The sequence below is a fragment of the Electrona antarctica genome (assembly GCF_951216825.1).
Source record: "Electrona antarctica genome assembly, chromosome: 2".
In the NCBI taxonomy this organism is placed as follows: Eukaryota; Metazoa; Chordata; class Actinopteri; order Myctophiformes; family Myctophidae; genus Electrona; species Electrona antarctica.
Genome location: NC_136807.1, coordinates 1,919,222 through 1,932,354, shown reverse-complemented (window position 1 = coordinate 1,932,354; position 13,133 = coordinate 1,919,222). Strand labels below are relative to the sequence as shown.

At 42.9% G+C, this 13,133-nt stretch overlaps 1 protein-coding gene across 1 annotated transcript in view; it reads right to left on the bottom strand.

Annotated features, from left to right (window-relative positions):
- Positions 1 to 9,001: 9,001 nt before the first annotated feature.
- The window catches only part of LOC306914019 (sodium-dependent lysophosphatidylcholine symporter 1-like), a gene marked incomplete at its 3' end in the record, with an annotated part of 28,566 nt that continues 24,434 nt past the window's right edge, over positions 9,002 to 13,133 (bottom strand). The window contains exons 12-14 of the mRNA XM_079490891.1: positions 10,938 to 11,081; positions 10,119 to 10,301; positions 9,002 to 9,053 (exon numbers count right to left, since the gene is read on the bottom strand). Of these exons, the coding sequence (XP_079347017.1) occupies positions 9,002 to 9,053; positions 10,119 to 10,301; positions 10,938 to 11,081 (379 nt within the window). The remainder of the gene's footprint in view (positions 9,054 to 10,118; positions 10,302 to 10,937; positions 11,082 to 13,133) is intronic.

Sequence of the window (13,133 nt, the reverse complement as noted above, 5' to 3'; positions counted from 1 at the left end):
ACACTACACTGTGTATCTGCTCGGTATGAAAATACACCCTACACTGTGTATCTGCTCGGTACTATCGTCTCCATACATGGACACGTTGTCGGACAAACATCCTGCTTCTCAAGAGGCCTCGACTAACAACTGTTGTTAACAATCCAAACCTTTTACAGTATCAGCTATTTATTCCGTAATGCAACATGGGTGCTATTCCCAAGTTAATTATTATTTTTAGGGACAGAAAATGTGCATTTCTTTCCTTACTGCCTTGGGCTTTGCTTTGTATTTCAGATTTTTTTGGTTAAAGGACCATTGTTATATACCTGGCCTAGGGGTGCCAGATACACAACACAAATACAGGGGAGACACAGTACTCAAATTAAATATAAATGTATTAAGTAATCAAAATAAGGAATTAAATGGTCAAATCAGGAACAAACAGATGAGGTGTGGAAATCAGTAATCAGTAGTGTAGTGCGTGTATGCAAGAGTGAGATGTATGTGTGTGCATGTTGTACAGGTGTGTATTAACCCAAATGCTGAAGAAGGTGCATGGTGGGAGAGGAACAAAGGAGAACTGAGAACAACAGAACTGAGGAAAGGACTGGGGAGGCAGGCTTATATAGGGCGTCGGCACCGGGCCCAGGTGATTGATCATCATCATCATCCTTAGCTCTGCTCCCCAATCCTCTGAAACACAAGGAGAAAGGGAATTAGGAATAGCAAAGCAAATGACCTACAGAAACCATAAACTAACCAAAGTGAATAATACATATAATATATATAAAGCTACACCAGACCATACTTCAATATAATACCATATCCTATACCATATACTATCCCATACTATATACAGGGAACTGTCACAACCATACATTGACAGTCACCGTCTCCACACCATAGCGCAAAACGGTCTTAAGCTGCGCACTTCTTAAGCTGCGCGCAGCTTAAATTCGGAGTTTTTAGACAGCTGGTGGATGGAAAAGAAGCTCCACCTCCGCGGAAGACTTGAGCGGAGGAGAGCGTTTCCGGGAATCTGGCCGTCGCGCAAGAATTCAGCGGAGGTGGAGCTTAATTTCCATCCACCAGCTGTCAAAAAACTCAAGCTTTAAGCTGCGCGCAGCCGAGAACGTGCGCAGCTCTTTCGACCGTGTGGCAGCACCTAGAGTCATATCATTGTCCATTCACAGCTTCAATACATTGTCCATAAACATAGCTTTATTTTAGATTTTTACATTAAACATTACCAAAAGTATCTGCATAGTAGTCAGTTAGTCAAGGTTGGCCGAAATGCACGCTTTAGAAGTGGGGGTTATGTTTGAATTTCATTCACAATTCTATATTTTGGTCAACTGAAAATAACTTCATTCTGGACGGGAACCCCTTTTGGTGTTTTAACTAAGCATTATGTTATACTTTAGCTATTGAAAAATAGCAGATCTACAAGCTCATAGCGCGCCACCGAGTGGCGCGCTACGAGCTTGTAGATCTGCTATTTTTGAAAAATCGTGAAAATGTGGCACAAATCTTTGAATATATATTCTTTCAGAAGACTTTTTTTTTTCTCGATGTCAGGCCTAAATGGGTTAATGGCTAAAAATGCAACAATAACATGAACTTTAACAGAATTAAATCACACGATGATATTTAGAGGGTTGGATTAATAATAAACCACACGATGATATTTAGAGGGTTGGATTAATAATAAACCACACGATGATATTTAGAGGGTTGGATTAATAATAAACCACACGATGATATTTAGAGGGTTGGATTAATAATAAACCACACGATGATATTTAGAGGGTTGGATTAATAATAAACCACACGATGATATTTAGAGGGTTGGATTAATGCCGATCTCAAGAAGGTTTCAGGTGCAAGTTGAAGATAAGATGATGAGATAAACCTGTTGATCCCCACAAGGAAATGCAGGTGTCAGTAAGAGTGAAACGTAGGAGGTACAGGTATAAGAGTAAAGGTCAAGAACTAAAGGAAATGCAGGTGACAGTAAGAGTGAAACGTAGGAGCTACAGGTATAAGAGTAAAGGTCAAGAACTAAAGGAAATGCAGGTGACAGTAAGAGTGAAACGTAGGAGGTACAGGTATAAGAGTAAAGGTCAAGAACTAAAGGAAATGCAGGTGTCAGTAAGAGTGAAACGTAGGAGGTACAGGTATAGAGTAAAGGTTAAGAACTAAAGGAAATGCAGGTGACAGTAAGAGTGAAACGTAGGAGGTACAGGTATAGAGTGAGAGTAAAGGTTAAGAACTAAAGGAAAGGCAGGTGACAGTAAGAGTGAAACGTAGGAGGTACAGGTATAGAGGGAGAGTAAAGGTTAAGAACTAAAGCAAGCAGCCTCCTTGGTAGAAGAGGCCCTTTTCAAGTTTGTTATCGCCACCGGGCCATTGGGAGGGCAGAGGTAATGGGGTGTGTGTGTGTGTGTGTGTGTGTGTGCGTGCGTGCGTGCGTGCGTGCGTGCGTGCGTGCGTGCGTGCGTGCGGTCTCCAAAGGCTTATTGAATAAGGTCAGAATTGTGAATTTCTGTCTCAAGAATGGAAATATAAAAAGTGCTCCTCGGGAGCACAAGGTCTCCACCAGGTCAGGTAGGTTATCCTAGGAGCACAAGGTTCTCCAGTCTCCACCAGGTCAGGTAGCCGCAATTTGCAACTCTAGATTTTTTTTACAATGGGATGAATCTAGAGTTGCAATACCCTCCATTGACTCCCCACTCATCATTTTGCGTTTGCGATCTGCTGGTCTTAAACGACGTTTTGGAATTCTGCGACGGGCCGTAAAACAAGACGTGAGGGGGAGAGCTTGTTTAATAGAAGGCCGTGCGTGACGGGGCGTCGCGCTGCGTCGGCCTCTTCTTTGGGTGTCTTACCTGTGCAGGTAAGATTCTATTAAACAAGCTCTCCCCCTCACGTCTTGTTTTACGGCCCGTCGCAGAATTCCAAAATGGCGGATCGGAATATCACTTGTGGAATATTTTGGACAGAAAGTAGCTCATAACATGTCTACGGGGGATTTTTATGAAAAACAAGCTTTGCAGATTGAAAGAGCAAAATTCAAGCTTGGACTACAGCTGCAATGTTGGTGAGTTTAACGTTGTTTAAGACCAGCAGATCGCAAACGCAAAATGATGAGTGGGGAGTCAATGGAGGGTATTGCAACTCTAGATTTATCCCATTGTAAAAACAATCTAGAGTTGCAAATTGCGGCTACAGGTCAGATAGGGTTTAAATCATAGGCTGCCAAGTTGATTCAAATGATGCAAACACAGAATAACAAGTGAATAGTTTAATATGAATAATAACAGATGAATTATGAAAACGTGTCATGTACATGAAACAATAATGCAGAAATTATTTATAGGACTTTTTTTTTTTAAATACTGACGACAACACTTGATCCATTAACCCATTCTGGGCGGGAACCCCTTTTGGTGTTTTAAACATGTTATAATTTAGCTATTGAAAATACACCCTACACTGTGTATCTGCTCGGTATGAAAATACACCCTACACTGTATCTGCTCGGTATGAAAATACACCCTACACTGTGTATCTGCTCGGTATGAAAATACACCCTACACTGTATCTGCTCGGTATGAAAATACACCCTACACTGTGTATCTGCTCGGTACTATCGTCTCCATACATGGACACGTTGTCGGACAAACATCCTGCTTCTCAAGAGGCCTCGACTAACAACTGTTGTTAACCATCCAAACCTTTTACAGTATCAGCTATTTATTCCGTAATGCAACATGGGTGCTATTCCCAAGTTAATTATTTTTAGGGGCAGAAAATGTGCATTTCTTTCCTTACTGCCTTGGGCTTTGCTTTGTATTTCAGATTGTTTTGGTTAAAGGACCATTGTTATATACCTGGCCTAGGGGTGCCAGATACACAACACAAATACAGGGGAGACACAGTACTCAAATTAAATATAAATGTATTAAGTAATCAAAATAAGGAATTAAATGGTCAAATCAGGAACAAACAGATGAGGTGTGGAAATCAGTAATCAGTAGTGTAGTGCGTGTATGCAAGAGTGAGATGTATGTGTGTGCATGTTGTACAGGTGTGTATTAACCCAAATGCTGAATAAGGTGCATGGTGGGAGAGGAACAAAGGAGAACTGAGAACAACAGAACTGAGGAAAGGACTGGGGAGGCAGGCTTATATAGGGCGTCGGCACCGGGCCCAGGTGCCGACCCTTGGCTGATTGATCATCATCATCATCCTTAGCTCTGCTCCCCAATCCTCTGAAACACAAGGAGAAAGGGAATTAGGAATAGCAAAGCAAATGACCTACAGAAACCATAAACTAACCAAAGTGAATAATACATATAATATATATAAAGCTACACCAGACCATACTTCAATATAATACCATATCCTATACCATATACTATCCCATACTATATACAGGGAACTGTCACAACCATACATTGACAGTGTCATATCATTGTCCATTCACAGCTTCAATACATTGTCCATAAACATAGCTTTATTTTAGATTTTTACATTAAACATTACCAAAAGTATCTGCATAGTAGTCAGTTAGTCAAGGTTGGCCGAAATGCACGCTTTAGAAGTGGGGGTTATGTTTGAATTTCGTTCACAATTCTATATTTTGGTCAACTGAAAATAACTTCATTCTGGACGGGAACCCCTTTTGGTGTTTTAACTAAGCATTATGTTATACTTTAGCTATTGAAAAATAGCAGATCTACAAGCTCGTAGCGCGCCACCGAGTGGCGCGCTACGAGCTTGTAGGTCTGCTATTTTTGAAAAATCGTGAAAATGCGGCACAAATCTTTGAATATATATTCTTTCAGAAGACTTTTTTTTCTTCTCGATGTCAGGCCTAAATGGGTTAATGGCTAAAAATGCAACAATAACATGAACTTTAACAGAATTAAATCACACGATATTTAGAGGGTTGGATTAATAATAAACCACACGATGATATTTAGAGGGTTGGATTAATAATAAACCACACGATGATATTTAGAGGGTTGGATTAATAATAAACCACACGATGATATTTAGAGGGTTAATGCCGATCTCAAGAAGGTTTCAGGTGCAAGTTGAAGATAAGATGATGAGATAAACCTGTTGATCCCCACAAGGAAATGCAGGTGTCAGTAAGAGTGAAACGTAGGAGGCACAGGTATAAGAGTAAAGGTTAAGAACTAAAGGAAATGCAGGCGTCAGTAAGAGTGAAACGTAGGAGGTACAGGTATAAGAGTAAAGGTTAAGAACTAAAGGAAATGCAGGCGTCAGTAAGAGTGAAACGTAGGAGGTACAGGTATAGAGTAAAGGTTAAGAACTAAAGGAAAGGCAGGTGACAGTAAGAGTGAAACGTAGGAGGTACAGGTATAAGAGTAAAGGTTAAGAACTAAAGGAAATGCAGGTGGCAGTAAGAGTGAAACGTAGGAGGTACAGGTATAGAGGGAGAGTAAAGGTTAAGAACTAAAGCAAGCAGCCTCCTTGGTAGAAGAGGCCCTTTTCAAGTTTGTTATCGCCACCGGGCCATAGGGAGGGCAGAGGTAATGGGGTGTGTGTGTGTGTGTGTGTGTGTGTGTGTGTGTGTGTGTGTGTGTGTGTGTGTGTGTGTGTGTGTGTGCGTGCGTGCGTGCGTGCGTGCGTGCGTGCGTGCGTGCGTGCGTGCGTGCGTGCGTGCGGTCTCCAAAGGCTTATTGAAGATGGTCAGAATTGTGAATTTCTGTCTCAAGAATGGAAATATAAAAAGGGCTCCTCGGGAGCACAAGGTCTCCACCAGGTCAGGTAGGTTATCCTAGGAGCACAAGGTTCTCCAGTCTCCACCAGGTCAGGTAGCCGCAATTTGCAACTCTAGATTTTTTTTACAATGGGATGAATCTAGAGTTGCAATACCCTCCATTGACTCCCCACTCATCATTTTGCGTTTGCGATCTGCTGGTCTTAAACGACGTTTTGGAATTCTGCGACGGGCCGTAAAACAAGACGTGAGGGGGAGAGCTTGTTTAATAGAAGGCCGTGCGTGACGGGGCGTCGCGCTGCGTCGGCCTCTTCTTTGGGTGTCTTACCTGTGCAGGTAAGATTCTATTAAACAAGCTCTCCCCCTCGCGAGTTTTTTATTCCTATGATGGGAGGGAATTTGGAGCGCTGTGATTGGTTGTCAGTGGAGTAGGAAGCGCTGGGCTGTGTTTTGGACCGCACACAAGTGTTTATGCCTACTAGTACTCTATGACTAGTACTAACCCTATCTCTAACTCTAACCTAAACATAACCGCAAGCAGGGGAGCAACGCACCCCTCACCAACCTTAATCCAAAAACTATTAATGTACCCCTCACCAACCTTAATCCAAAAACTATTATAAAATCCGCGGTAGTAAAAGAGTGGTAAAACGAGCGCTCCTAAACCTGAGCTATCCTAGGAATAAAAAACTAGCCTCCCCCTCACGTCTTGTTTTACGGCCCGTCGCAGAATTCCAAAATGGCGGATCGGAATATCACTTGTGGAATATTTTGGACAGAAAGTAGCTCATAACATGTCTACGGGGGATTTTTATGAAAAACAAGCTTTGCAGATTGAAAGAGCAAAATTCAAGCTTGGACTACAGCTGCAATGTTGGTGAGTTTAACGTTGTTTAAGACCAGCAGATCGCAAACGCAAAATGATGAGTGGGGAGTCAATGGAGGGTATTGCAACTCTAGATTCATCCCATTGTAAAAAAAATCTAGAGTTGCAAATTGCGGCTACAGGTCAGGTAGGGTTTAAATCATAGGCTGCCAAGTTGATTCAAATGATGCAAACACAGAATAACAAGTGAATAGTTTAATATGAATAATAACAGATGAATTATGAAAACGTGTCATGTACATGAAACAATAATGCAGAAATTATTTATAGGACTTTTTAAAAAAAAATACTGACGACAACACTTGATCCATTAACCCATTCTGGGCGGGAACCCCTTTTGGTGTTTTAAACATGTTATAATTTAGCTATTGAAAAATAGCAGATCTACAAGCTCATCCGCGCTATGAACTTGCAGGTCTGCTATTTTTGAAAAATCGTGAAAATGTGGCACGAATCTTTGAATATATATTCTTTCACAGCGAACGCTTTAACTCAAATCTTTGCTTCTGCTGGTCCCTGGAACAACATATTTTCAGATGGGGGTCGGCGGCCAAATAGACCAATTATTTGTTTACAAACATTGGGACTGGGCGCACGGGTGACTGTTTCATGTAATCAATTCCCAACAATCTCCAAACCTGTTGTTTTGGGGAGCGCTGGTTTCAGTCCATTCAACCTCCTCTTGTGAGTTGGCTAGTGAGATGCACCCTAGGAGACATTTATACTTCAAAGCCCAACAGTATTGCGCACAGAGAACAGCTGATATACAAGCTCACATCGCATCGCAGATGCGACTGTTGTGAGCGTAGAGGTCTGTGTGCGCGACACCATTGCGGGACGAAGCATACATTATACTTGATGGACTGCAGGTGCGCGTGCAGCCGTGCACGCACCTCCCGTTCTTATGACAGCGACTGGAGGTGTGGTTTTGAGGACAACTGATTTGAATTGCTATTATTGTTCAAACACAACAGAAACCAAGGATTATATATTTCAAGGGCGAGAGATCACAATAAAAATCCTAATCATTCTTCCTCCACACTGGGAGAAAAACAGCATCTGAAAGTTTGATGGGGCATTTTTTTACACGTGAGTGCAGTTAGAACTTTTCCATTGCATCTTATGAGAGGTGGTGTTCTTCTGCTGCCGTTTCTTATCAGTGTGACGTCGTCTGATAAGGCGTCTATACAGATACTTGTTGGGGTCCTTGACTCCTTGACATGAAATATTGAGAACCACTGATATAGAAACATGAGTTATTTCAGCAAAAAAATACATTTTAAAAATACATTTTATAAATTTCGACGTCAGGCCTATGGGTTAACATGCATGTACAGTGTCGGTGCAAATGGCTGAGATTTGATTTCCTTCTTTTATCTTCTCACTTCACTGTGGGCTGCTGGGAAATGTAGTTTAAAAGTTATATCCGAAAGTGGGCTGGGAAATGTAGTTTAAAAGTTACGTCCGAAAGTGTCTTTCCAAGTTGCCTTTCTCCACCGTCAGTCCGTCACTGTGCATTTGTTGCTGAAGAAACACGCATGCTTAATTAAAATAGTGATGACAGCACTTTATCAGTATTGATTGATTGAAGTATTTGTTAACAGTTTGCAGAATTACAGTACATTTCAAGCACAACTCAATACAAAAAACTGTTAACTGTGAGTGGACGACACCATAAAGCATTACACTTGTTTACAAGAGGTTTTCAATTCATCATTACATTTAGAGACGTACAAATATACACTTCTATACTGTAGCCACAAACAGGAAATCATCATAAAGGAGGTAAAAAAGGGGAAAAACGTGTACACATATACTGTGATTTCAGTTCCTTCTTTTGCATAGGTGATGGTAAATGGTGCATTTATATAGCGCCTTTATCCAAGGCGCCTTACATAGCATTACATTCACCCATTCACACACTCATTCATACACCGATGGCGGCGGAAACCATGCAAGGCACCAACCAGCACATCGGGAGCAATTAGGAGGTTCAGAGTCTTGCTCAAGGACACTTCGACACTAACTCTGGGGCAGCCCACAGGGTTCGAACTGGCGACCTTGCGGTTACCATCCAGCCACTCTATACCGCTGAGCCACCGCCGCCCACGATGAGACGAATACATTTCCCATTCCACATGGCGAAAACAAAGACAACGTCTGTCCCACGGTGTCTCTTCCCAAACGGATTCCGTCTCGTCTCATTCGTCTCATGTTCTCATATATCTCATATCAAACCAGCAACCTGTGACTGGATTGTTGATGAAATTATGTTTTTGAATGTCTTTTCAAATTGCTCAGAACGAAAAAGCCTCTTTTTTTTTTGTCGTTGACTGATAGACAACAAACAGTCCATCTCCTGTCCCAGTAACTAACTACTACAGGTATGAACTCTCCTCTAAGTCCATGGCAACCCTCCTGTCTTCTTCCCTGGTGGAAAAACACACACACAAGTACTTTATTTATACACACACACACACACTCACATACCATATACAGCGTGCGTGCGTGCATGCGTCAATACTTGTAAATGGTAAATGGTGCATTTATATAGCGCCTTTATCCAAGGCGCTTTACATAGATTGTGCATTACATTCACCCATTCACACACACATTCATACACCGATTGCAGCGGAAGCCATGCAAGGTAACAACCAGCACATCGGGAGCAATTTGGGGTTCAGTGTCTTGCCCAAGGACACTTCGACATGTAGACAGGAGGAGCCGGGATTCGAACCGCCGACCCATGGATCATTGGACGACCTGCTCTACCTCCTGAGCCACAGTCGCCCTTGTCATTAATATAGTTGTTGCAAAGGTTTTTATTGATCGAGTCCTTGCAAAGGCAGATGAAGGCTGGCTATACGTGACGTGAGGAAGGATAGGATACACTAGGACGTCAGCAGCAGCACACAACCATAGTTCCTACTTCTACCTGGATACACTAGGACGCCAGCAGCAGCACACAACCATAGTTCCTACTGCTACTACCTGCCATGCAGTTGCATTGTATTTTCTTATGTCTGGATTGGAGAGAGAGATATTTTTTAGACCAGGGGTTCTCAACGTTTTTGGCCGGGGACCCCCGGAAATGCTTTGGCAACGTCTCGGGACCCCCGCCCCGCCCCCTCCCGACCCCCAATATAAATTGACTGCTACAATAACCTTAAACCATTTTGGGCGGGAACCCCTTTTGGTGTTTTAAGCATTGTTATAATTTTGCTATTGAAAAATAGCAGATCTACAAGCTCATAGCGCGCCACCGAGTGGCGCGCTACGAGCTTGTAGGTCTGCTATTTTTGAAAATAATTTGGGGACCCCCTAAAATAATTTGGCGACCCCCCCGAGGGGTCGCGACCCACGGGTTGAGAACCCCTGTTTTAGACCATGGTAGGAATACATACCAGGATGGAGAGAGAGACACCAGTATTATAGTACCAATAACAATCCAAACAACACAAAAAAGCAGGACATGCAGAGAATGGATCAACTCACGCTGCCACTGCCTTCATCAGATCCTTCTGGATCTGCTGCCGCCTGGTCTCGTCGATGGGGTAGAGGCAGAACAGCAGCATGCCGATGAGCAGCAGGACGATGGGCACGGGGGCGAACAGGATGCGGAGGGCCGTGGTCACGGCCGCTGGGTGGGAGCACGCCCCGGGCACGTAGCCCACGAAACTGATGCACACATGACAGGATGACAACACAGACTAGTGAGTTTGACGGAGAGACGTTAAACCCATTTAGACCTGTGAGAGTGAGAGCAGATTCTAAAAAACCTTTATTAGGCCGCAGACCCCCCATCTCAAAATATGTTGTCCCCATCTACAAGCTCACAATGCGTCGCACCGCAATGCGTTGTGAGCTTGTAGATCTGCTATTTTCCAAAGATTCTTATTAATTTGAAAATTTGTATGTCTTTGGTCTTGACCAAACCATGCCAGGAAAAGTCATACAGACAGACAGGTCAGCTATTCTTTGAAATATTTTTGAAAATTCATCCGAATAATTTGGAAAATCTATGAAAAGATTGTCTTAAGCTCTAAACAGGCAACCGATACAACATCTTCATACTCAACTTGTTGCGTGTCATAGACAGCGCCCTCTGCTGTTCATCACTTAGAAATAAAATACAATCTAAACATTCATGAAACCTGTGTGTCTGTCTGCCCCGGGCATAACTCAGACACGGCACCATTCGTCTCATCGGCCTAATAACACGCTGTGTGTGTGTGTGTGTGTGTGTGTGTGTGTGCATGCGTGCGTGTGTATGTGCGTGCGTGCGTGTGTGTCTGGCCTCTCCAGTGAACTCACTGCAGCACCAGAGTGGAGATCCCGATGGCCATGCCTCCTCCAAACTTATTGAAGAAGACGAAACAGGAGAAGAACATGGGCTCCAGGTCCTTATCGTCTGGGTGCTGCACCTTGAAGTCATCCACCACATCTGGAAGCATGGACCTGGAACAAGACATTTAATGAAGTCATCCACCACATCTGGAAGCATGGACCTGGAACAAGACATTTAATGAAGTCATCCACCACATCTGGAAGCATGGACCTGGAACAAGACATTTAATGAAGTCATCCACCACATCTGGAAGCATGGACCTGGAACAAGACATTTAATGAAGTCATCCACCACATCTGGAAGCATGGACCTGGAACAAGACATTTAATGAAGTCATCCACCACATCTGGAAGCATGGACCAGGAACAAGACATTTAATGAAGTCATCCACCACATCTGGAAGCATGGACCTGTAACAAGACATTTAATGAAGTCATCCACCACATCTGGAAGCATGGACCTGTAACAAGACATGTAATGAAGTCATCCACCACATCTGGAAGCATGGACCTGTAACAAGACATTTAATGAAGTCATCCACCACATCTGGAAGCATGGACCTGTAACAAGACATGTAATGAAGTCATCCACCACATCTGGAAGCATGGACCTGTAACAAGACATTTAATGAAGTCATCCACCACATCTGGAAGCATGGACCTGTAACAAGACATTTAATGAAGTCATCCACCACATCTGGAAGCATGGACCTGTAACAAGACATTTAATGAAGTCATCCACCACATCTGGAAGCATGGACCTGTAACAAGACATTTAATGAAGTCATCCACCACATCTGGAAGCATGGACCTGTAACAAGACATTTAATGAAGTCATCCACCACATCTGGAAGCATGGACCTGTAACAAGACATTTAATGAAGTCATCCACCACATCTGGAAGCATGGACCTGTAACAAGACATGTAATGAAGTCATCCACCACATCTGGAAGCATGGACCTGGAACAAGACATTTAATGAAGTCATCCACCACATCTGGAAGCATGGACCTGGAACAAGACATTTAATGAAGTCATCCACCACATCTGGAAGCATGGACCTGTAACAAGACATTTAATGAAGTCATCCACCACATCTGGAAGCATGGACCTGTAACAAGACATTTAATGAAGTCATCCACCACATCTGGAAGCATGGACCTGTAACAAGACATTTAATGAAGTCATCCACCACATCTGGAAGCATGGACCTGTAACAAGACATTTAATGAAGTCATCCACCACATCTGGAAGCATGGACCTGGAACAAGACATTTAATGAAGTCATCCACCACATCTGGAAGCATGGACCTGGAACAAGACATTTAATGAAGTCATCCACCACATCTGGAAGCATGGACCTGTAACAAGACATTTAATGAAGTCATCCACCACATCTGGAAGCATGGACCTGTAACAAGACATTTAATGAAGTCATCCACCACATCTGGAAGCATGGACCTGTAACAAGACATTTAATGAAGTCATCCACCACATCTGGAAGCATGGACCTGGAACAAGACATTTAATGAAGTCATCCACCACATCTGGAAGCATGGACCTGGAACAAGACATTTAATGAAGTCATCCACCACATCTGGAAGCATGGACCAGGAACAAGACATTTAATGAAGTCATCCACCACATCTGGAAGCATGGACCTGTAACAAGACATTTAATGAAGTCATCCACCACATCTGGAAGCATGGACCTGTAACAAGACATGTAATGAAGTCATCCACCACATCTGGAAGCATGGACCTGTAACAAGACATGTAATGAAGTCATCCACCACATCTGGAAGCATGGACCTGTAACAAGACATGTAATGAAGTCATCCACCACATCTGGAAGCATGGACCTGTAACAAGACATTTAATGAAGTCATCCACCACATCTGGAAGCATGGACCTGTAACAAGACATTTAATGAAGTCATCCACCACATCTGGAAGCATGGACCTGTAACAAGACATTTAATGAAGTCATCCACCACATCTGGAAGCATGGACCTGTAACAAGACATTTAATGAAGTCATCCACCACATCTGGAAGCATGGACCTGTAACAAGACATTTAATGAAGTCATCCACCACATCTGGAAGCATGGACCTGTAACAAGACATTTAATGAAGTCATCCACCACATCTGGAAGCATGGACCT